Source organism: Vulpes vulpes, chromosome 10, assembly GCF_048418805.1.
Source record: "Vulpes vulpes isolate BD-2025 chromosome 10, VulVul3, whole genome shotgun sequence".
Lineage (NCBI taxonomy): Eukaryota > Metazoa > Chordata > Mammalia > Carnivora > Canidae > Vulpes > Vulpes vulpes.
Genome location: NC_132789.1, coordinates 46813945 through 46838818, shown reverse-complemented (window position 1 = coordinate 46838818; position 24874 = coordinate 46813945). Strand labels below are relative to the sequence as shown.

Below are 24874 nucleotides of genomic sequence, written 5' to 3'. Positions count from 1 at the left end.
AGAAGATTGGATTTGGACATAAACCCTGCCTCACTCTGGTCTATCACTCTGTTCTAGGACTGCTTTCCGAAACCTCAAATAGACCAACGTTGTTGGTGCCCTCAAACGTATTACACCATTGTTGTTCTCTCTTCTTGCATATCTTCTCAGGGATGGCTCAAGTCTCAACCCCAATAGAACTTTCTCAGGCCTTCAGTGATACTCAATGGAAATTTACCCTCCCACTACCTTATACTATCCTTCAGGGCCATGTTCCATTATATCACCCTATGATCAAAGCAATAAGCATTATATTACTTCCTTATTTATTGTATGTCCTACATTAGAATGCTAACTTCCAAAAAGCAGAGATCTTGGAACCTTGTCTATCTTGTTCATAACTGCATTCCCAGAGCCTCACTTAGGACTTGGCACAAAATAGGTGAATGAATGAACGAAAAAACAATCTGGTTTTAAAAATCATTAGGACAGGGATGCCTAGGTGGCTCAGGGGTTGAGCATCTATCTGCCTTTGGCTTAGGGAGTGATCCTGGGATCAAAGCCCACATGGGGCTCTCCACAGGGAGCCTGCTTCTTCCTCTGTGTCTCTGCCTCTCTCTGTGTCTCTCTCATGAATAAATAAAGTCTTTAAAAATCAATCAATCAATCAATCAATCAATCCTTAGGACAGTACCAAGTTTGTGTGGTAAGGACAGAACAGTCAGTCCTCATACACTGCTGGAAGGCGTGTAAATTGGTAAAACCACTTTGAAACATGGGCAACATCTAGTAAACTGAACATATGCACATCCTACGATTCAACAGTTCGAACACAATATACCCAACATAAAAACCATCAAAAGACACGAACCAAAATGTTCATGGAGCACTATACAGCAATGAAATCAAACCAACTACAACTGTACACATGGGAAAATCTCACAAACAATGAGCTAAAGAAATCAGACACCATAAGAAATCATACTATATTGATTCCACTCACATAAAGTTTAAAAATAGGTAAAAGTAACCCATGGCGTTCGAAGTCTGAACAGAAGGTAACCTAAGTGACTGAAAGAGAGCACAGAGGACAAGGGTAATGTTTCTGGGATGCTGGTCTTGTTTCTTGATCTGGAGGCTGGTTACACAGGTATGTTCTCTTTAAGAAAATTCATTGACCTGTACATTTATGATATGTGCACTTTTTGGTATATAGTTATTTTTTAATGAAAAGTTCAAAAAATTAACTGAGAATTCTTCTAAAGAGGCATCATAAGGAGGTCAAGCCACTTTGTACTGTTATCCTACTTTCTTACCTTAGGACCCAGAATTTCATCTCACCCACCACCAGCAGAGAGAGATGATGAACGGGGTAGAAAGGCTTTGGCTTCTAGGAGATACCCCACCACAGGCTCTCAATGTTGGAGATACTAGAAATCTGGCACATACACACCACCAAGTGCAGGGTGCCACGCCCAAGGAAAACATAAGGGAGTTGCGGTAAGAGTGATAGCAGATATGTATTAAGCCAATATAAAAACTCTCTATATATTTATCTCATTTAATCCTCAAAATAATCCTAAAACAATACGAGTACATGCTAAGTGCACAGTAGACTCTCAATAATAAGTATGTGCTCAGTGAAAGGTAGGTGCTACAGCACTTCACGAAGATTAACTTGTCCCAGTGTCACACAGGTAGGACAGACTTAATTTGCACCCTGAGCAGCCGGATTCCAATGACTCTAAACCACTTTACCTTACAACACCTGTGTGAAAGCAGGTACTGTTAATACATTCCTGAGAGGCCTTGCTTCAGGTGTGCTTACCACACTTACTAGCCACCAACTGAGAAACCAAATGGACCTCAATTTCCTTACCCACAAAATGGTATGATAATAGAATCTCCCTTTAATTTAACCAATATTTATTAATCACCCACTGTGTGCCAGGCCCCATTCTAGAATTAAGTGAGAAAATGCAAAATGGCAAATTCACTTCCCCACTCCCTTAATCTCTTGCATTTATTTGTAAGAGACAGTGGATCTTTAAAAAAAAAAAAGAAGAAAAAGAACCTGATGAATGTTAGGAAACTCGCGTACAATTCGCATAACATTTTGCATTTACTTTCAGGGAATTCATAAACCTTCTAACATCCACATATTGACCTCTGTTATGTTAAAAAGTATTGCAAAAAAGACCTGGTACACCTTGCTCTCACTGTGGAAACCTCGGCGGGCCTTCACAGGTACTCCTAACAGCGACGAGGGTACTATTTTTACAAACAACTAAAATCGAAAACTGACATACCTAATCACTTCAGTTTCGCAGACAGTAGCCCAGGATAAGAACCTCACATCTCATGCCTCGAAGTCTAGTGCTTTTCCAACTGTGAAAACAGAAGGCGCCTCTATTCCGGGCTAGACTAAACTAGAAGTAAAGTTGGACTTCTTTCCTAGAAAGAAGGTGCATTAAAGGCCGGCAATTAGGAGCGGGTCCCGGGGGGGGGGGGGGGGGGGACGGGGGACGACTTGGGCAGGAGCGCAGGCCTCTTACAAAAAGCAACCTAGATAAGTCTCTGGGCTCAACTGCTACATCCGTAAAATGGGGCAGTAACTTCTGTCCCGCCTTCTCTGCGGCGCTTGGTTCGCGGTGGCTCAAAGGAGGGAAAGACGCAAAGGCTCCACAAGGGCAAAGCAGACAGGCGGCCCAGTTAAGACCACTTCTGAGAACCTCAGGCTGCTGACGACGGGAACGCTCACGCGTCTCTAAGGTTGGCTTCCGGTGCCTCAACTGCACTCTCAGGCCCTGGGGGAGTGGGAAGCCCTTTATAAATCGGGATGTGGAAAAGAATGCTCCTAATGGCCCTGGGACAGGGCCTGGCAGTCAGCAGCGCGCAGTGGATATCCGCTGGATGAATCAATGACGGAGTCCCCAGAGAAGAACTTCTCCAGTCTCCGCGGCTCCGACCCCCGTCCCGCCCGGGACTGCCACTCACCGGGCGCCGAAGCCCTCCGCTCCCACCGTCTCCGCTCCGGGAGTTCGTCGGGCCGCAGCGACTCCAGCCTGCCCCAGCCGGACTGCTCTCACAGCCACCCGCCGCACCGGAGCCCAAGCAGGTTGAAAATGAACCTCGCTACGCAAGGTGGAGAAAAGAAAATTTCGCGCCAAAAGCCGTGGCTCCGCCCCCAGACTGTCCCCACGTTGCGTCACCAGCCAGCCCTCTAGCTCCGCCCACCGACGCGAGGCGCGCGCCGTACGTCTGCCAACGTGCCGCGGCCATCATTGATTCGGTGGGCGACGCTGCTGGCGGAAGGAAGTTCTTTCCTTCGAAGCATTTCCGCTTCCAGATGATGGTCTGAGCTACTTAGGCTCCCTCCGCCCTTCTTCGTCTCTCTCCGGTTCACCTTAACCTGGATGTGACGCATTAAAGGACCCGACGGAAGTAGAACTGAAGGCGTCCTAAGATGGCGAACCGTACGGTGAAGGATGCGCACAGCATCCACGGCACCAATCCTCAGTATCTGGTGGAGAAGATCATTCGGACGCGAATCTACGAGTCCAAGTACTGGAAAGAGGAGTGCTTCGGCCTGACGGGTGAGCGGGCGCGCGCGGACCCTCCTCCACCCTGGTGGCCCCGTTCCGCGTACGGGGCGCGGGGCACCGGCCCCGGCGGGAGACTGGAGCGGAGTCTGTCAGTCACTCAGAAAAATCTAGCACCTGCTGTGTGCCTGGATCGATGTTGGTTGGGCTTTGGGAACACGTGTGAGTCTGCTGCGGCCTGATTCTGAGGGTGTCTGTTGGGTTCTCTGCGTCTATTCATCTTTAACGATAATCTCCCGAGTTCTCAAACCCTCTTAAACTCGGAGACTCTGAAGTCCTTAAAGGAACGTTAACATACCTGAAGCCCAGTTCCTGGTCTTTCGTTCTCTAAATCTGCACGATGTGCAGTTATTTCCACGTTCGGGTCCTAATAGAAACCTTAGTTCTTCCGAGAAGGCTTCCAAGCCTTGCAGTCTTCGAATTCTGGCTCCTGATTTTAGTAGCTCTGCTTTACCGGTGAACGATGTATGGCTTCTTCTGCTGTAGAACGGGTATCTTGCCCACCTCAACGGTTCTAAGGAGTAAAACGCGTCATGTATAAGGAGTATTTGGTATGGTTACTGGTGTGTATTTTAAGAAGCACCCAGCACTACTCTGTGCCATCACTGTCGCTGCCACGACCGCTGTGTGTCCCTGGACGTGTCACATCGTTTTTCTGAGTCACCGTTAAATTTTGGAGTTATGTAAATTTTGGGTGAATTTTGAGGCCTTTTCTCACTGCAGGTTCTCTCCTTGTATGATCTTACCTGTAGATGCCTTCAAATTTCTCTCTTCAGCCCAGATCGCCCTCTGAGATCTCAATTTCTAATTAATAATCAGGCCAACTCAGTATGTCCAAAAGTGAACGTGTGACCTTTTTCCTCCAATGCTAGATTATGTTCCCTTGTTGTATAATTGTATTGCATTCTGCATCTTATTTTAGCTATTTGTCCCATTTCAATTATTTTTCCAATGCTTTCTGCCTTGCCAGACTGTAAACTCTGTAAGAGTAGTAATTTTGTTCTTCTTTATCATTCTACCTATATCTCTAGTATTTAGTACCTGGCTGTAAGTTGTCAACTGTAATGTTGAATGAATTAATAGGAATTTATCAAAAAAAAAAAAATAGAAATTTATCCTAAAGGAACTTGAAATCTGATTTGTAAAATGATTTTCGACTAATGGAATCTCTCATACATTATTTGCTGTGTATCATGTAGATGTTAACATTTATTTGTACTGTCTCATTTAACACTCACTATAGCCCCTTAAACTTTGTACCTTTACTGTTCAGATTTAAATTGACAGTCAAAAAGAAAAAAAGTAAGGTAAAAAGACTTGCCCTAGAGTTCATACAGCTAGTGTTTACTTTTGAAAACAATTGTGGAAGGTTGCTTTTTTTTTTTTTTTTTAAGACTTTATTTGAAAGAGAGAGACCCAGAGAGCACAAGTAGGGAGAGGGGCAGAAAGAGAGGGAGAAGCTGACTCCCGCTCAGCAGGGAGACTGACATGGGACTCAGTCCCAGGACCCTGAGATCATGACCTGAGCTGATGGCGGATGCTTAACTGACTGAGCCACCCAGGCATCCCTTGTGGAAGGTTATTATCCCTATTCTGTAGATGACATTTACTTAAAGTTATGTAGTTATTGGGTCATATACTGTTGCGGTTTCTTTTAGCTCCAGATTTGGCTGCTTTTCTCCAGACATAATGGAGATAGACATGGACACTGGAGATAGACTGCTTATATGTAAATCCAGGCCCTGCTACTCTCCGGTGGTGGACATTGAGCAAGTCACTTAACATTTCTTAGCCTTCATTTTCCTTATCTGAAAACAGCCTCTGTGCAGGAATTTCATGGCTTGTTGTGAAGATTAAATGAGATAATATGACATGCTTAGGAGAATACGTGGCATATAGTCATCCTTTCTTGTATATTGGCTGCTGTTATTATTATTACTATTAATATACACACTTCTAATATTGTTGATTAGTATTGAGCACCAAACCTTGAACTAACTTATCTCCATTTCAGACTGGGAAAAGCTTGGCCCTAAATTATCTGAGATGCCACTTTGTTTTTGTTTTTGCCTTTTTTTTTTTAGCTGAACTTGTAGTTGATAAAGCCATGGAGTTGAGGTTTGTGGGCGGTGTCTATGGTGGCAACATAAAGCCAACTCCTTTTCTGTGTTTGACCTTGAAGATGCTTCAAATCCAGCCTGAGAAGGATATCATTGTGGAGTTTATCAAAAATGAAGATTTCAAGTGAGTGAAATGTTGACTAGCTAATTTAAAAGCTTTCAATTTCAGTGGTCCAGAATTTGGCTTCGGTTAAGAGGAGTAAGAGCAGTGTATCTTGTTTCTACAGAGTTCTACTCTAGGATTTTGGCTCCTGAGCTCTCCAGTGTGTATTTTGTCTGTTCTGATTGTATTGATCTTCTTTACATTCTCAGTCCTGGTAACTGCTCCTCTCCCCCAGAAAGCATTTCACAAATTCACTGAAAATATATTAAGCAGGAGTGAGCGCTTAGTGTGTTCATAGCACTGGAGGCTCAAAGATGAAGAAAACTACATCATGTGGTAGATAAGCAGGAGAACTTTGGTGTAGGTGGAGGGAGGTTCATATCCAGGCTCTGTTACTTATTGTGACCTTAGAGAAGTTTGTGAGCTTTACTTTCTTTACTTGTAAATGGAGATGATGATACCAGCTCAAGGTTGATAGGAGGGTTAAAGAAGATAGTGCTGTATATCTCACAACACAGTGCCTTTTGGTAAAGACTCCCAAAATGTCAGCTGCTCATATTCTTGTATTACTTATTCTCAAGGAGCTCACGGACAAATATAAGAGACAAACATAGTAGCTAATTTTGTACCATCTTCTAAGGGATTAACATATAATCATTTACTTAACCTTCACAACAACCCTGCAAAATTATTATCTCAGTTACACAAGGTAGGAAACTCAGGCACAGATTAATTTCCTTGAGGTCAGATACCTAGTAAGTGGTAAAGCTGGCTTCAGTGTTCAAATTCTTTACTATTCTGTTGTGTTTGTCATATAAAGAAACTGTCGAGCTTCAAATGCCTACTAGTTATTCCAAGTGAAGAATTTGAGTGGATAGTTGGATATAGGAGAAAAGAAAAAGGAATCTTACAAAACAGTAACAGCTAGAAAATAGCTTTCTTACTATGTGGTGTATGCTATGCTTAGCACTTTACACACATTTCTCACTAAGCCAACAAATTAGGCACAATCATCTCCATTTTACAAGAATTGAGAAAGCAAGTAACTTGCCTAATATAACAAAGTCAATAATTAATGGAATCCAAATTGCAACCCAGATGACTTTTTTCCAGAACTAGCACTCTGTGCTGCCTAGCAACAATTTATATATTCACGTGTATGTATATTATTTCTTGTACTATTAGTAAACATATTTTATATGTTGTTGTTAAATTCAGTATCTCATTTGAGATAATCCTTTAAGGTAAATTGGTTCCTATTTTCCTGTCATATATAGACTCTAAATATAATAGACTCTGAAAGTTGAGCAACATGTCCCAAGCTCCTGCAGCCAGTAAGTGGTAGAATGGGAACTTGAACCCAGGTTTCCATATTTTAGCTCTCTTTCTGCTCCATGTTGCCTCAAAATTGCAGTTCTCTCATCGCCAAAGAAGAGAAAGAACTTGTTCATCCACTGCTTTCGTGAGAAAAGCCAGGTATGCAACTCAAGAGCAAGAACTTTTTAGGATGGCCTACTGTTTGTCTTCTTCTGTCAGGTATGTCCGCATGTTGGGAGCACTTTACATGAGGCTGACAGGCACTGCAATTGATTGCTACAAGTACTTAGAGCCTCTGTACAACGACTATCGAAAAATCAAGAGCCAGAACCGAAATGGGGGTGAGTATAGTGTTAAGGGTCTGGACCTTCCTCCCTGAACCAGTTTTTATTTCACCAATATTTCTGCCTTCCTTTTTTTTTTTTTTTTTTTAAGATTTTATTTATTTATTCATGAGAGATAGAGAGAGAGGCAGAGACACAGGCAGAGGGAGAAGCAGGCTCCATGCAGGGAGCCTGATGTGGGACTCGATCCCGGGACTTGGTCCTGGGACTCAATCCTGGCACTCCAGGATCACGCCCTGGGCTGAAGGCAGGCGCTCAGCCGCTGAGCCACCCAGGGATCCCCATATTTCTGCCTTCTTGTTGTAACATTGTGAATGCCCATCATCATTGTTGTTACGGTCTTCATTTCAGGTTCTTCACCTCCTGCATGGAGTATTCCATTAGACTCCTAGCTTCCTGTTAGTCTTGCCCAATCTGCCCTTGTCTGCCTACTTTTCCAACTACATCTTATATCAGTCTCAGCCTTGCATCATGTACTTTTTCCAATGTACTCCATCCCATCTGATCTGCCTCCAGAATGACCTCGTAAAAGCCTTCCTCAGACCTCGCAAAGTTAGTTTTCCATGTGTTACATCATCACGGTTATTTTTTTTTTAATATTCTATTTATTTATTCATGAGAGACACAAAGAGAGAGAGGGGCATAGACACAGGCAGAGGGAGAAGTAGGCTCCAAGCAGGGAACCCAACATGGGACTCGATCCGGGTCTCCAGGATCACGCCCCGGGCTGATGGCGGCGCTAAACCACTGAGCCACCTGGGCTGCCTTTTTTTTTTTTTTTTTTTTTTTTAAGATTTTACTTATTTGAGAGAGAGAGAGAATAGGAGCAGGATGGAGGAGGAGAGGGAGAAGCAGATTTCTCGCTGAACATTGAGCCCAACATAGGGCTCAGTCCCAGGACTTTGGGATCATGACCTGAGCCAAAGGCACACACTTAACTGAGCCACCCCGGTGCCCCATCATCACAGTAATTTTTAGTGGCCTCTTTTTTTTCCCCCCAAGATTTTATTCATTGATTCATGAGAGACAGAGAGAGGCAGAGACAGAGGGAGAAGCAGGCTCCATGCAGGGAGCCCAATGCAGGACTCGATCCCGGAACTCCAGGACCATGCCCTGAGCCAAAAGCAGATGCCCAGCTGCTGAGCCACCCAGGCGTTCCTTCTTCTCTAGCACCGTACTTCCCACTGCAGTATAGGTTAAGTGTACTCAGACTTACATAGGAATCCCACAGTGGGCAGCTCCATACATTTTACAAAGATATTTTTTGTGGAAAAGGCAGATTCAGGGAAATGCAGTCAAAACCTTTTTCTTCTTAGTGTCTAACTAGAATTTGCTTTTTACCTCTACATGTAACATTAAGAAATAGAAAGCCAAGAATTTGTTATTTTACTTTAAACTTTTATTAACTTATTACCTTGTTTATTGAATACATAATTAAGTGCCAGTATCATGCCAGGTACTGTGCTACATACTGGAAATAACATGGTGAACAAGATGGACATGGTTATGGCCATCATGGAATTACTTATGTTTATATTATGTTAAAAACTAAGCTGGGGTTACTCAACCTATTGACAATTTGATCCAGATGATTCTTTGTTATGGGGAGCTGTCCAGCCCATTGTGGGATGTTTAGCCATATCCCTGGCCTCTATCCACTAGTTGTGGGTGACAAAGTTAACTGCTGCTTGAGAACCACTGAACTAAGGTAATGTTTACTATAACAATTCTAAAAAGCTTTTGCTTTACCATGTAAGATACATGCTGTATATTTAGAAATATAGTGGGTTCACATGAGAAATTGTACTTGAGTTATATAATCTATTCAAGAACATCACCATGGGTGGCTTGGTTGGTTAAGCATCTGCCTTCAGCTCAGGTCGTGATCCCAGGGGTCCTGGGTGTAAGCCCCGTGTCGGGTTCCCTGCTCCATGGGAGCCTGCTCCTCCCTCTCCTCCCTGCTCTTGCTCTCCCTGTCTCTCTTTCTCTCAAAAAAAAAAAAAATAAGAATAAAAAACTTTACAAATAACATCACTCCTGGGCACTTGGGTGGCTCAGTCAATTAAACATCTGCTTTTGGCTCTGGTCATGATCCCAGGATTCTATAATTGAGTCCTACATCGGGCTCCCTGCTCAGTGGGGAATTTGCTTGTCCCTCTACCTCCCCCCCCTGCTGTACTCTCACTCTCTTAAATAAAATCTTAAAAAAAAAATCACCCCTATACAACTTAGATATGTTTGTGCATGCTTTTGTGTTGTGTCTCCTGCTAATTGGGACAGCTTCATTCATCCCTTTATCCTCAGCTCCAAGAAGAGGCCTGATACAGATGGCCTCAGTAAAGGTGAGCTGAATGAATGAGGTAAGTGATGACAAGGCTATGCATGACTGTAGTTTGACCCCAGGTCTGTTTAGTAATCCCTTCTCTGTAACCACACTGAGTGGTTTTATTAGCAAATGTGTAGGGAAGGGAGGCTGCAGAGGATTCACACTTTCTATACCAAGTATTTTATAATAGAGTCTTGCACTTTTATTTTTTGACTATATAAATTTATTTCCAAGTTGCCTGAGCATGTGATTGTTCTTTCAGAGTTTGAGCTGATGCACGTAGATGAGTTTATTGATGAACTGCTGCACAGTGAGAGAGTCTGTGATATCATTCTACCCCGGCTACAGGTAAGAGATAAAGGTCTCTTATCAGAATTGCCCTTCTTTCCCCAAGACAGGGACAGAGGAGTACACATACACAATAAAACACTGAAGCCCAAAAAAATAAATAAATAAAATAAAAATAAAACACTGAAGCCCATGATCTCAGGGGTCCTCTTAACTAGTCTTCATACCTATGAAAAAGAGGATTGGGAGAGAAAAACAGAAGTAAAGTATTTGAAGAGTGGGGCTTTAAAAGGGAGTAATACAGGGTGCCTTTGTGGCTCAGTGGTTGAGTGTGTGATGGGCTCAGGGTGTGATCCCAGGGTCCTGGAATTGAGTTCCACATCGGGCTCCCCGCATGGAGTCTCCTTCTCCCTCTGCCTGCATCTCTGCCTCTCTATATGTATGTCTCTCATGAATAAACAAATATTTTTTTTTAAAAAGGTAACACAGGAAATGACTTTTTAAAATGTTATATGAAGGAAATTGTAGGCTGTAAAACAGATAAAAGGAGAGTCAGGAGTGGTAGACTAAGATCTTAATCTCTTAAATGTCAAACTTTATAACCCTGCTCCACTTTCTAGTGATAAATGATTATCCATGAAGCACTTTTCAGGAATGGGTCTTGCAGAGTATTATTTAAAACTACTGTTAAATACAAAGGGAAAACAGTAGGTTGCCTAAAGAGAAAAGGAATGATGTATAATGGAGAGATGACTGAGCAGGGAAATAGATTAAATTTCTGGATTGTTATAGCTGACTAGCTGTGGAAACTGGTTTTATTTTCCCATTTATGAAATGGGGGACTTAGACTACTTCACTGGTCTTTAAACTACCCTGTGGGACTGTTTAAGACTACAGAGAGGAATAAGAGGAAACAGCCCACATATTCCAACCAGAGTAGCTCTTTTTTTCTCTAAGGCACATATTGGGCTTGAAAGTGAGATTTCATGTGAACAAAGGCTTTTTTTTTTTTTTCTTTTAAATGGCTTTATTAATGTATAATTGATGTACATTAAACTACATGTATTTAAAGTGTGGTTTGGTAATTTTGCCATTTGTGTGTACACCCTTGAAACTCTTCACAGTCAAGAATAGTGAACCTACTTGTATGTGCTGTTTTTTTCCTTATTACTCAGCATGGTAATATATGTTTCACGATAGTTCAAAGTAGGAAATAGAATGAATTGCAGGTATCTGATAAATGGGTCAGATGAGGCAGCAAATCAGCTGGATAAAAAGTAGTTGGTAGATGAGTACTCACATTTAAATGCAATGTACCAACTCTTCTTCCACAGCGATCCAGTAATAGGACTCTATAAAAGTTCTAAAAATATGTATGCTATATCTGTTTTAGTCTGTATTGGCTACTGTAAACTGTGTAGTGAAGAGATTTCAAAACTGAAAATCTGCTTTCAGGGCCCAATTCTCACACTTCATTGTGGTTATGTTAACTGTCATTATTATTAGCTGCTCCTATTTTTAGAAATACTATAAGAAATGGATTATTTTGAAGTACAATTATAGGGGTTCGAAAACCCATTCAGTTTGAAAGCAAGCCAATTGATGCAGATAAGATGGTCTGAATAGAGTCTAGAAGACTGCAAAACATGCCTCACTGAGAAACTGAAATCTGACTGGTGTACATTTTATCACCAAGAAGTGTGGTCTGGTGTGGGTCTGTGTGTCCTGGAAGTGACCCTTAAAAACACCTTCTGCTCTGATTCTGTTCTTATTAAGCACCTCATCAATTTAGCTTCTGATGTGTCCTGTCCTGACATTCCAAGAATCTGCTCTGGAATAAATTCTAATTTCATCAAACATCAATACTGTGAATTAATATATTGATTTTAGTCTGAGCATTAGGGATTTGGGATGCCCTGTCTGATACGGTCCTAGATCCCAAACTATGGTGATTGTGTAACTGAAGAGCCTTTTTCCAAGGAGCTCTTTAATGAGGATTGACTACACAGAGTGGTATCTGTTTCACTTCTGCCAACCATTATAGAATTTTGTTAGAGATAAGCTAAATGTTATTTTAGGACTATCCAACATTCTTTATATCCTGGGCACAAGAAAATGGTAAGGGATCGTATGACTCAGGCAGTCCCATTTGGCATTTTTGAACTCATCCTTGCCTTTCGGGTCCTTAATCACACAATAAGCCAGCTAAGCCACATCTCAGAAGAAAATGGAACCAGAAGATGGATCGTGTATATCCTATAGTTTGTTCAAAATGTGTGACTCTACTAGACTGTTGCCTAAATCCCAGGTCAAGTAAAGTTGATGCTATTCCAAACCAGGACCAAGACAATCTTCAGCCCCCAAACTGGGCTGGGCCTCACTGGGTCTCTTAGGGTAGATTTTGCTTTGACCCTGTCTTGGAACTACCAGCCACCAGTCACAGCTCTGAACTTATATTGGCCCTTGTATATGAAGCTCCTTTTTTTTTTTTTCAGGGCTACATCTATATTGATTGATATTTCAGTGACTTTTAAGTGTAAAAGATCACAGAGAATAAAGCCTAAAGCCAACAGAAAATGAAGTTCCCTTCGACTTTGTATTTATGTAATTACAGGGGGATGTAAAAGTATAGATTCCAAGTATGTTAAATTCCTTAAGAAATTTTTGAACTGTCTGGAATATCTTTGAAATGAAATTGCCTCAGCTGTTGATCACCAGTTTCCCATCTATCCCAGAGCCCCAGTGTCAGGGGTTCAGGACATAGAGAAGACAACAAAGCCCCCTGACTCTCATTATGCTTTCTGTAGAAACGCTATGTGCTAGAGGAAGCTGAGCAACTGGAGCCTCGGGTTAGTGCTCTAGAAGAGGACATGGATGACGTGGAGTCCAGTGAAGAGGAGGAAGAGGAGGATGAGAAGGTCAGGCACCTGGGAGCTTAAGGGTTCAGGAGGGATAATTATGGGAGGGGATGAGGGGAATGGTCCTTCCTTGTTTTGTTTTCCGACTTTAATTTTTAACTTTAACCAAAAAATACAATATTTATCATTTAAGAGTATGGGCATTGAAGTTAAATAAAGGCTTTGATTCATATCTCAGCTCTCCATAATCTTGTGTAAATTAATCTCTGTCTTTCCCTTAGTAAAGAAGAATGATACCTTTCTATTAGGATTATTATGAGCATTAAATGAGGTGATATACATAAAGCCCATTGCATATTGGGACATTATAAGTGACTCACAGTTGGTAGCTATTAATATAAATACTTAAAATAATAATACTGTTCATAGTTGAACCTATCCTAAGGATTAAGCTAGCTTAAGGAAAAAAATAATACCTACTACATGGTCATGTTTTTTACTAGTTAAAATGTTGACAAGTTGAAAACAGTCAGGAAGCAGTCAGGTTAACTATTAGCAGCTCAACAGGCTTTTAGCCATTAAAACTTATGAAAAGTATATGATGTGGAAATGCTTATGGTTAGGAAAGAAGGATCTGAAACATCCATGTTGAAAATATAATACTTTATGTATCCAAAAAGGGTAGGGGGGAAATAAAAGAAACGGTGGATACTGAGTGTAAATGGAAGTGTAGCTCTGAGCCAGTAGGCTCCCTTTAAGGAGTGCAAAAGGAAACATTCGTTCATGAATTTAAAGCCTTCTAAGGCTGAGGTGCTTTTTTGTGGTGAGGGAACCAAAAGTAGTCGTTCTGTTTTTCCTTTTTTTTAATGGAAAATTTCAATCACAAAGTGGAGAGAATGTGCCTCCATTTACCTGTCACCTAGCCGCCATAGTATCAACTCAAGCCATTTTATTTTTTTTCTAATGTCTTCCAAATTGTCCCCACACCAGTTTTCTTGACATAGATCACAATCATCAGTATATCTCATCCATATCTCAGAAAAAGCCTAACCATGATAACTATCATCACCCCCAAATCATCAGTAATTTCTTAATGTCAAATATTCGGTATTGAAACTAACATATTTTATGTTAACCAGAATTTAAATAAAACTTGAAACAAGGAAATGAAATATTCAGTATTCACATTTCCCCAATTGTCCTATATTTAATAGTTTGAATTAGTATTCAGAGAAGGTCCATAAATCAAGTCATATTATTCTATACAGATTTTTACAATTGTATTCTTCTGATTATGTCCCTGTGGGGTCACTTAACATGTTTGTTTGTCCCTTGTATCTTCTGTAAACTCTTAGATCTGGAGGCTCAATTGGATTTGAGGTTTTTGTACCCTTTGCAGTAAAGCAACACTACTTCATAGGTACTCATGTGTACTCTCCGTAGGGTGAGCAAAGTCTGTTTCTCTGCCTTATTAGGAACCACTGTGCCTAAATGATCTCTGCCTAGACCCATTAGGGGTTATAAAATCATGATGTTTAATTCTTTGCTTTTTCATCATGTTACCTATAACACTGCTGTAAAATCTCCCAAGTCAATACTCAGTTTTTCTTAGGTACAGTTGATATAGAAAAGAGAAATACTGGGTTACTTCTCAGTTTTTAAAATAATGAGTTGAGTCCATAATATCCTCCCAATGTGATGAATGTGCTTTTGTCCTTGGTAACATAAACTCATGGATTTATGCTAATTGGAGGTGTTTTGAACCAGGTCCTTGTTGATGATGAAATTGTCCCCTCTTTGGCCAAAGGATCGCTGCTCCGCCCTCCCCCCCCCCCCCCTTGACTCATGAAACTGACAACAACCATGGTAGTCTCAGACTCCTTGCCTTCTGACGATATATTCTAGTCATGTTTTATAAGCTTCTGGCCCCAATCTGAAATTGCCATTTTTCCAGGGAGCCATTGGTTTCCTTTACAGGGAAAATGGTATTTAGATACCACACTCTGGGCACTATAAATGCTCATTGCTATGGGTTTGGTTGGTGTTTTTAGGTCTTTACAGTTGGCAAACCTAGAGGAAAAATTTAAGAGTAAAGTACACTTTGTACTTAATTTTACTGATCTTACACCTCTCTTTTCACATTGGAAATCCAACCTTTTAAGGAGATACACGTAATTACTTAGCTCTCACAATTCTCACATAGTCCCAGAATAGCGGTACCAACACTGGAGTAGTAGGATTATTGGAAACAGTTTTTTTATTTGGTAGTTCTTTTTGTCCTTAGGGTTATCTATGTATTATTGTGTTTTAAATTCACTTGAAGGTAGAATTTGGGACAGGTTGAGGAGGGGAGTGTATGTACTACCCCTAAATAGTTCTGTGTTAAGTCTGTACTCAGCGTTGACCTATCCATTTCTTTCCCAGTTGGAGAGAGTGCCATCACCTGATCATCGCCGGAGAAGCTACCGAGACTTGGACAAGCCCCGTCGTTCTCCCACACTGCGCTATAGAAGGAGTAGGAGCCGGTCTCCCAGAAGGTAAAGCCCTAATTCTTGGCCTCTTCCAGGGAAACTTTAAGCCTGGTAATTAATACAGAAGTTTGGATTTCAGGGAGGGAAAAAATTCAGCTTGTGGGGAATGTTTGCCCAGTATAGGAATTGCTATAAAACCACCACCTGCAAAATCTCCGTGGTAGATGATAACCATTTATTTAGTTCACAAGTCTGCATCAGTGATTTAAGCTGGGCTTGGATAGGCAGTGTAAGTTCACATACCTGTTTTGTGGTCAGCTGTCTATTGGCTTTTAATGAGGATACCTGGGGCAACTCATCTCTTCTGTGTGTGTCTCATTCTAGGCTAAGTTAGGCATGTTCCCTCAACTGTGACAGAATTCAAGAGCAGACAAGCTCAATCATGCAAGTTTCCTTCCAGTATCTGTTGGTATCACATCTGCAGATACCCCACTGGCCAAAGCAGGTCACATGGCCAATCCCAGACTTAGAGTGGGAGGATTCTAATAAAAAGTTATGTAACAAAGGTCATGGATAAGAAGTGGGTGAATGTTTGAGCAGTGTGCCTAAGGTTCTTCCTCTTTTCTTTCTGTGTAGGCGGAGTCGGTCTCCTAAAAGGAGGAGGTAGGCCTTCAGTTGACTTGTAATGAAGGATACAGCTTTTGGGGATGGAGGGGTGTGATGTGAGTATAAATGTCAGAAAAAGGAGTCTAACGAATCATTTCCACAGCCCCTCCCCTCGCCGAGAAAGGCATCGGAGCAAAAGCCCAAGACGTCACCGCAGCAGATCTCGAGATAGACGGCACAGATCCCGCTCCAAGTCCCCAGGTATAATATTTGGGACTTTTGCTATTGGTTATCTTAAATGTAATAGATGCTTAACCTTCTCCAGGACAGGAGTGCCTAGCTATATGATTGCTTAAAAGAAAAGGAAATGAAAATCTGAAAATTAAGAATTCACATCTTTACTTTCTCTTAAAAGCTTTACTGAAAGAATGATGAACTTCACTTTTTTCATCTGAAATTATAGGAATTAAGACCTATGTGATGTTTGTGAAATTAACCATAACCCTCAAATGCATATGAAATGGATTCAGTTCTTCTGGCACTCCACCGTAAACAAGCACCCCCATAAACAAACAGTCCAGACAGGTGCTATCAAGATGTGTGTCTAGCATAAGCCAGAAAAAAATATTATGCCAGTGAAAGGGATTGGGAGAAGTGAAAATCACAGTGGAAAAGTAGGTGGGTAGAGTATCACTTATCTAGTGGCCTTTTCTTCCCCAGGTCATCATCGTAGTCACAGACACAGGAGTCACTCAAAGTCTCCTGAAAGGTATGGATTGACTTATTTTAAGAATTTTTTTTTACTCAAACTTCCAATCACACAACTAAGTCAGACCTGAAATTTCGTTTTGATGGGGATATTTAGGAACTTTATTCCAGGACAAAATTGGCCTATTGCCCTGAGAATTACTAGGATTATGTATTTGTTTTGTGTTATTTTGTTTTTTCCATGTAGCATTGCAGCTTTGGAGAGTGGGCCATGAGCTTTGGTCTCAGGAGACCTGTGGTTAAGTCCCAACTTTGTTAACAATTAACAGTTGAGTGACATTGGACAGGTCACTTTCATTTGATAAACTTTAAGATAGTAATACCTGCCTCAGTGTTGCTTAGACATAACACTAAGCACATTTAATGAATACTAGATGTCATTTCTGTCCCATCAGTATCAGCATACATGTATCTTCCTCAAAAGTTCTTGCCTACCTTCTTAAACAGCTGTTAAATTTATTATGGTTCATGTGTGTTACCATTTCAGATCTAAGAAAAGCCACAAGAAGAGCCGGAGAGGGAATGAATAATGGACTCAGTTTGGTATTAGATCAGATGGCCACCTGTGGATCTAAAGGCATCTGTCTTTGTGGAAGGATTAAGATCTTACTCCCCAGGCAGCTATGAGAATATTTTAGCTCTTTTTAACCAATTTCTCTTTTTTTTTTACTTAAGTGAAAGAGGTGCTGAGTTTTGTATCTCTCTTTGAATTGTAATCCATTTGAGGAATAGTGCTTCCCAAGGGCTGCTTTTGACCCCTTTGTGCAACCAATCTTGACTGTACTCAAATTTACAAGGGTAGAAAGGATTTGAGGGGTGGAGAGGATGAGTGACAAGGACAGGATGTGGCTGCCTGTTGACCTTTTTGTTATTAAATTTTACACACCTATTTTCCATTTTTCTGTAGTTTTGTTTTGCTCCATTATGGGAACTGTTCTGAGAATTCTGAGATTTATTGCTGCTGATAGTACACTCAAAAAATCAAATCAGTAAAACCTATAACCTCCAGCTTCTACACCGCCCCCCCCCCCCCCCCAGGACCATGTAGGAATAGTAGTAGGAAAACTGACGAGTTAGCAGCAGCTTTGTAAGAAGAAAATGCATTCAAAAGTAAGGCTTCTCTGGATCATTGGATCATAAGCTAAGGCTTCTCTGGACCAGTTACGTTGAACAGTTCAACAATGAAACTTAAATACCTTTTATATAACATAATATAATGTATGTTCTTCTTCCCCAAGAGCCTTGGATTCTAGGTTATGGTGCTCAGCCTTTATCTTGTAAGCACTGACATTTATCCAAGAATAGTCAGCAGTAAGGTACTAAGACTGAAAAGAAATTATCTAATAACCCCTCAGGGTTTTGACCTGTATTGCTGGAAAACAGTGCCATTCATTCACAAGGCTATAAAATAGAACAGGGAGAGGCCAGGATTTAGAGGGGCATATGGTGAAAGTTGTGTTGGTAGGAAAAAATGATGCATTCAGTTTATCCTAAAGTGTAATTAGAGACTGCTGTAATATAAATAGGAACTGGAGTTGAGCCAAGAGATCTAACCCTGAATTGACAACATTTAGGTAACTGTGAAAGAAGTAGAATTAAGTGGAATTGATTGCCCATGAGGTGTGTGTTTATGTAAGAAAAGCCAACAACAGAACAACAGAATCATTGGCAACACTCAACACTGGTGAAAGGAAGCAGTGCAATCAACCAACTGAAAATGGAAAGGAGCCATTCAAGAAAGGAGAATTAGGAGACAGTATGTTGAAGAAGCTAAGTCTGAGGATTCAGAAGCAAAATAAGAACTGCAAGGTGTCCACAGGCGTTGACAATGGGGGGGGGGGGGGGGTATTCAGTCTACCAGTACTTACCTTTCCTCCTTTAAAAAGGGAAAAGTGAAAAAAAAGGAGTGGGGAGAGGGAACAATTTTGACTTCCTGCAGCTCTGGACCCAGCAAGAATTATGAAGACCAGCTGCCTCACAGGATCCAGTTTCCTGGGAAGCTTTATCTGGTCATAAAATAAACATTCTTTTGATTGCTGTTGACTTGAACTTTTGCAGCAATGTTAAAGCATTTTGGGATATTTGAAATTTCACATTCTTCAGAGATTCTTCTGATGATATTTGAGCTAATAAAAGTTGACCATAAGAGCTATTGTTATCCATTATACAACTATATATAGGACTGCCTTTAAGGATTCAATATAAGCACCTCTATTTACATCTGTTAATAGAGTCCCAGCAGTTAGTTATTTCTTTACCAAAATGATCGAGATCCAAAGAAATGTCTCTGGTTTAATGACCTATGAACCAATCAAGTTATCATCCTGTATTATTGTTAAAATATTCACTTTAAAGTCTAAGATAAATTCAAATACCTGCTCCTGCCCCTCCTCCCCCCACCAAAAAAAAACCCATGCAGCTTTTAATAACCGAAATAAGCCTCCCCAAACAAACTATAAACGCATACTTACTTATTAGGTATATGGTGAAATCTGAATCAATAGTACAGCCAAACTATAGCAGGAAATAGATTGTTCCCATTCTTTCATTAGTTCAAAGAGCTAAGAGTTCTTGAGTGGGATGTGTTGAACATCTCTCTAAAGATTTGGTATATTACTGAATTCCAGAAGAGGTGGAGCTAAAGACAAACTTGGCTGAGAGCCATTTCTGTCATCTGTGTGCTAGCCTACTGGACAGGTCTTGGAACTGTAGTATTCTAACTTTGACTAGTCTATATTAAGAAACATTTTACATCTGTACACTAAAAGTTATATTCTGTAACTAAAACATGTCAGGAAAAAAATTTTTATGTAAAACTGATCTATTTCCTGTACAGTATTTTTTTTAGTATGTTTTTAATATTGGATGTAAACCACTAAATTGATTTCACTTCCTAAAGTATGGTGAAAGTCTTCCAATATAATAACCCAACTGAAAGCTCATTCCTCTAGCCTCTTTCCATTATTTCTATCATATAGAGTGACCTAAGGTTAAATAAGTATTGAGATAAGAATGATCACAGATGTTGGTCACTCCCTACAGAAAGTTAAAGTGGTAAGTTCTTCACAAAGACTATAGCAAAGTGATGTTTTAAAAAAATGCACAAAGTATAAAAGAAGTTCAAAGATGATATTAAAACCTAAGATGGAAAATAAGCTTAATAGAGCTTAAATGAAGATCTGAAAAATTGGAGAAAAGCCTTTTTAGAAAACAGTATAAAATAAGGCATAGAGAAAATAGGCTGGAGGAAATAAATACTGAAAATCATAGAAAACTTAAAAGCTACAAAGATAATAAAATACCTGAAATCGGGATCCCTGGGTGGCTCAGCGGTTTAGCGCCTGCCTTTGGCCCAGGGCGCTATCCTAGAGTCCCAGGATCGAGTCCCGCACCAGGCTCCCGGCATGGAGTCTGCTTCTCCCTCCTCCTGTTTCTCTGCCTCTCTCTCTCTCTCATATAAATAAATAAATCTTAAAAAAAAAAAAAAAAAAAAAAACAAAACCTGAAATCCTACATAGGCATAATTTACATTATTAATGAGAATTGAGCAAATTAGATAAAATTTTCCTGAAATAAAAAGCAAACCTTCAAGAAATATCCTAATGAATTTAAGATATAAAGGATTATAGGGATATACCTAAGCAGAGAAATCAAGTCTTATATAAAAGAGAAAACTTCAGAAGCTGGTCTCCTATGACTCTAAAGGTGTGCAGAAAATAGTGATAGGAATTTTATACCTAGCCAAAGCTGTCTTTAAAACATAAAGAGAGGGATGCTTGGGTGGCTCAGTCAGTTAAATATCTGCCTTCAGATCAGTTTATGATCCTAGGGTCCTGGGATCTAGCTCTGCATCAGGTTCCCTGCTTCTCCCTCTCTCCCTTGCTTGTGCTCTCTCTTGCTATCTCTGTCTCTCACAAATAAAATCTCACAAATAAAAACAATGGGAAATAATTGTAGAACTCAACTTATATATGAACATTGTCTATATAAGAAATAATATAGGGACACCTGGGTGGCTCAGTTCTGGAGCATCTGCTTTTGGCTCAGGTCATGTTCCCCAGGGTCCTGGGATCAAGTCCTGCATCAGGCTTCCTCTGAGGAGCCTGCTTTTCCCTCTGCTTATGTCTCTGCCTCTCTCTGTGTCTCTCATGAATAAATAAAATCTTTAAAAAATTAATATAACCAAGAAGTAGAGGAACTGGTAAACATTTTTTTCATAACAGGAGTCATGCATGATCTCTAACTAAAACATACCTGAAAACTAGGAAAAAATTACCAGCCTCTTTAATGTTTTCTAGAATTGTCCTAAACTTTAAGGGGAATCTTTTAGAACTAATCTTTTTTTCTACTAAAGTTTAGGAAAAAACTTTTGAGTATTTCATCTCACATTTTTTTTGTTAAATCCAAGTGAAATTAATCTGATGATGTATACACACATACACACACACATATATATATATACATATATATTAGATTATATTTATTCATGAGAAACAGAGAGGCAGAGACACAGGGAGAGGGAGAAGCAGACTCGCTGTGGGGAGCCCAACTGCAGGACTTGATCCCAAGACCCCCGGGGACCAGAACCGGAGCCACCCAGGTGCCCCAACTTGCTATATTTAGTAAACAGCATATGAGCCCACTTTTTTGAAACTCTATGTATGTATGTCTATGTTTAAGAAAGATCGTTGGGGCTAGGGGAAGGTGCCTAGCTGGCTCAGCTGGAAAAGCATGTGGCTCTTGGATCTCAGTCACAAGTTCTAATCCCACATTGGGTGAATGAGAAAATAAACAAAAAGTTGGAATGGATAAAGTTCACCAGCTATTAATGGTATTTATTTCTGGTTGATGATCTTTTTATACTTTGATTTTTATACTTTGTTTTTATTTAATGTCTCCCCTTTTTTTTTAATACATTTAAATTATCCTTTAAGGAAAAAAAATGAATTGTTTGGACTTTAAAGTTATTTGATAAGCTTACCAACACAGTTTATATACTGTTTGCTGGGACCACAGAAACGGTAACCAGCTTTCCGGGAGGCAATTTGGCAGTATGTAGCAGGAACTTAGAACTTTATCCTTTTTACTGAATAATCCCATTTATGAATATAAATTCACCATACTAGAATAATAAACACAAAAATAGCTTTATCCTATCATTTTACATATTATTATATATGAGAAAAGCAGAAATGCCCATCAGTAGAGGACTAAACAAATAAATGGTACATCATTAATATTCAGTTTTGAATGATCTTTAATGACACTGAAAATATTAATATTTCCATGTCATTAAACATTATACAAAACATTTCAAAACAATACAATCTTATGTGTGGGGTGTATGTGTACTCTGCAGAAGATTGATAATTTGAGCACTTTTCAATTGCTCCACAATGAATCTGAATTCACAATCACAAAAGTTTACAACTTTGAGAAGTTTGCATACTTCTAAAACTGAGCAGCTACTGTATAAATGACAAACTAAGAGTATTCTATTTTTCCACTTGCTACAGTTTTGCCATTTAATGAGCACTGGTAATTGCTAAAGGAGGCACAAGTCATAGAGGCATTCCTTCATTGCACTTCACAGATACTGCGTTTTTTTTGTTTTTTTGTTTTTTTAAACCAAGGTTTATGGCAACCCTCCATAAACAAGTGTATTGATTTTTTTGTCTAATGGCATATGACAGAGACACCAAGTTGTCTGTATCGTATTTTGGTAACAGTAATCTGTGTCATGGTTTGGGTGCCACAAATCCTGCCCATGTAAAATAGCAAATCTAACAAATGGTTGTTCTGACTGCTCTGTTGACTGGCCACTCCCCTGTCTCTCTCCCTCTTTGGACTTTCCTATTCCCTGAGACAACAATACTGAAATTAGGCTAACTTTTAACCCCAATGGCCCTGAGTGTTCAGGTGATATGACAGGGTGATTGGTGTGACAAACTTCAGTTGTCCTATTTCAAGAAATTGCCAGTCATCCCAACCTTCACCAACTACCACTCTGATCAGTCAGCCCTCAGCATCAAGTCAAGACCTTCCACCAGCAAAAAAGATTACAACTCACTAAAGCTCAGCTGATGGTTAGCATTTTTTTTTACAATAAAAGTATATTTAAATTAAGATGTGAATTTTCAACATAATGGTACTGCACACTTAATCAACTACAATAGTGTAAACATAACTTCTATACACTGGGAAAATCAAAAAAGGCATTTGACTCACTTTATTGCAGTGATCTGGGACCTAACCTGCAAGATTCTGAGGTATGCCTGTATTTTAACACAAAAGCATACAACTGGGCCAGCTATCTCATTAACAAAATAAATAAGCGAACTCCACCATTTAGTAGGATTCTGAGAGATACTGATCTTAACATTTAATAAATACCTTTTCAGGACTGCAAATATGGCAGGAAAGCCCTCAACCTCCTGCAATAGATTTCAAGCATCTTGCAAGCTGGAAAATATGGCAAAAGCCCAGGTAGTCTCCTATTTAAGTAATGCATATCTGAGGAAGCAGAACAAAGATAATACACTGTCCTTAAAATACGTTTGTATTTACTTATAATGCAAATTTCCAAATCTATACGATCATTTAGTCCAAAATCCCTGGCAAATATATAACTGGAGGAGGGGGGTGTTCAGATAAAATTACCTCACTGCAGTGTACCAAAACACCACCCGATATACAAAAATTTTAATTTCAACTATACTCAAGTGACCACAACCATTACTGGTAAAAACCATCTTGGGAAGTGTGCATTCCAGGTAGTAAGAGAACTCAGAATGGATAGTCTGGCACATGCTAGTACTTCAGTAAATAAATATCTCCCTCCACTCTGTCAGTATCACTCTCAGTGCTTAAAAACTCTCCTTCAAAACATCTGTTTCAATTCTCTTTCCAACATATAAATGTGCTACCTTGGATTTCACTTTGTTTTGCACCTCAGTTTTCTCAATGATAGAATGGAGATAGCATATGTTTCTGTCAACTTCATATGGGTATTGTGAAGATCCAGTAAAAGACATAAAAAAGATCCTTGGATCTCTAAAACTAATTCTGTAATTTTGAATACTCTATTCACAGAGAGTAAAACAAATCTCTAAATTGTTACATTGTATTTCCATGATCTAACAACCATATGAATTAACCAAATTTGACTCTTGTCAAAAAGATTTATTAACTTAAAATAGAATTACTTCAAATACAGACAAAAGCAACTTTCTGTTCAAGTTTGAATATTTTCAATATACAAGAATGTAAAAGAAAAAAATTCTGAATCTTCATGTTGTAGTTTTATTTTTTTTTTTCTTTTCTTTACCTTTTAAAAAGTTTTGGCACTACAAGGTTCTGTAAAGAATAGAAGTGACAAATTTAAAACACATGAAAGTTTTTCCTAATTCTTAAGAACAATATATATATAAAGTCTGAAGCAACCAAAGTATGAATACAGCTAATAGAAAATAAAGAATGTAATTTTTAAATTCTCTCTTTATACAATTCATCAAGATTAAACAAAACAAAATTCCCTTAAAAATAGGGTAATAAAATAGATGAAATTTGTATCACTCAATTTGGTGATACTAGTAAAAACTATAGTTCATATTTATATACAAATAATACAGTCTTTAAAAACAGTCTTAGAATTTAAATAAGCTATCTAAACGTGTTAAAATTTTAAATCAGGACCTGATTTGTTTTGTTTTCCATTAAATGTCACTTTTTCTGCTGAATGTAACTGACATTGAGGTACGGATACCCTTGAGACAGCAGGATTGGCTGGTTGCTGTGCATCGGTAGACCAGCTGAAAGAAAATGGACTCGCATTACTCCGACACGTTTCCTCTTGGTGGGTGGGGACAACGCTCTCTACACCGACGGGTGGCACATCTGTCTGTTGGACACAATACAGACAGGAAAACTGAAAGGCTTGTGCCTGTTTATCTGAAAACCCTTAGAATTTAACTTGTAGCTAGTTCTTTTTTTTTTTTTTTTTTCTATTTATACAGTAAAGAGGACATAACACATGTCAAAACATTTAGCAGGGGAAGGAGGAGGGCAGAAGGGAAATGGTATGTGAAAGAAA

At 39.6% G+C, this 24874-nt stretch overlaps 3 protein-coding genes across 23 annotated transcripts in view; 1 reads left to right on the top strand and 2 right to left on the bottom strand.

Moving 5' to 3' along the window:
• The window catches only part of ORC1 (origin recognition complex subunit 1), a 30166-nt gene extending 26886 nt beyond the window's left edge, over positions 1-3280 (bottom strand). For 2 of the 7 annotated variants that reach the window (XM_072723963.1, XM_072723964.1), the window contains exons 1-2: positions 2977-3214; positions 2289-2433 (exon numbers count right to left, since the gene is read on the bottom strand). The gene's annotated coding sequence lies outside the window, so the exon portion shown is untranslated. Of the gene's footprint in view, positions 1-1295; positions 1418-2288; positions 2434-2976 lie in introns of all 7 variants that reach the window. The other 5 variants (XM_072723967.1, XM_072723965.1, XM_025991827.2 and 2 more) reach the window with 5 other exon arrangements.
• PRPF38A (pre-mRNA processing factor 38A) lies at positions 3263-17671 on the top strand. Its single transcript, XM_025991826.2, has 10 exons — positions 3263-3575; positions 5666-5825; positions 7341-7462; positions 10054-10139; positions 12887-12997; positions 15362-15474; positions 16045-16071; positions 16178-16275; positions 16735-16783; positions 17270-17671. Exons 1-10 carry the CDS (start codon positions 3446-3448, stop codon positions 17310-17312), a joined length of 939 nt encoding a protein of 312 aa, XP_025847611.1. The 5' UTR covers positions 3263-3445; the 3' UTR covers positions 17313-17671.
• A 6272-nt stretch (positions 17672-23943) lies between these two features.
• The window catches only part of TUT4 (terminal uridylyl transferase 4), a 113862-nt gene continuing 112931 nt past the window's right edge, over positions 23944-24874 (bottom strand). For 9 of the 15 annotated variants that reach the window (XM_072723948.1, XM_072723953.1, XM_072723949.1 and 6 more), the window contains one exon: positions 23944-24682. In XM_072723948.1, coding sequence (XP_072580049.1) covers positions 24615-24682 — 68 coding nt within the window. In that variant the 3' untranslated portion in view covers positions 23944-24614. The remainder of the gene's footprint in view (positions 24683-24874) is intronic. The other 6 variants (XM_072723944.1, XM_072723947.1, XM_072723945.1 and 3 more) reach the window with 1 other exon arrangement.

What these genes read in the sequence shown, in the direction of transcription:
- PRPF38A (XM_025991826.2), top strand. Translation starts at nt 3,446, where the DNA reads ATGGCGAACCGTACGGTGAAGGATGCGCACAGCATCCACGGCACCAAT. An exon ending in GAGCCAGAACCGAAATGGGG is followed by an intron (nt 7,463 to 10,053) that starts GTGAGTATAGTG and finishes TTGTTCTTTCAG; the next exon opens with AGTTTGAGCTGATGCACGTA. An exon ending in ATCCCGCTCCAAGTCCCCAG is followed by an intron (nt 16,276 to 16,734) that starts GTATAATATTTG and finishes TTTCTTCCCCAG; the next exon opens with GTCATCATCGTAGTCACAGA.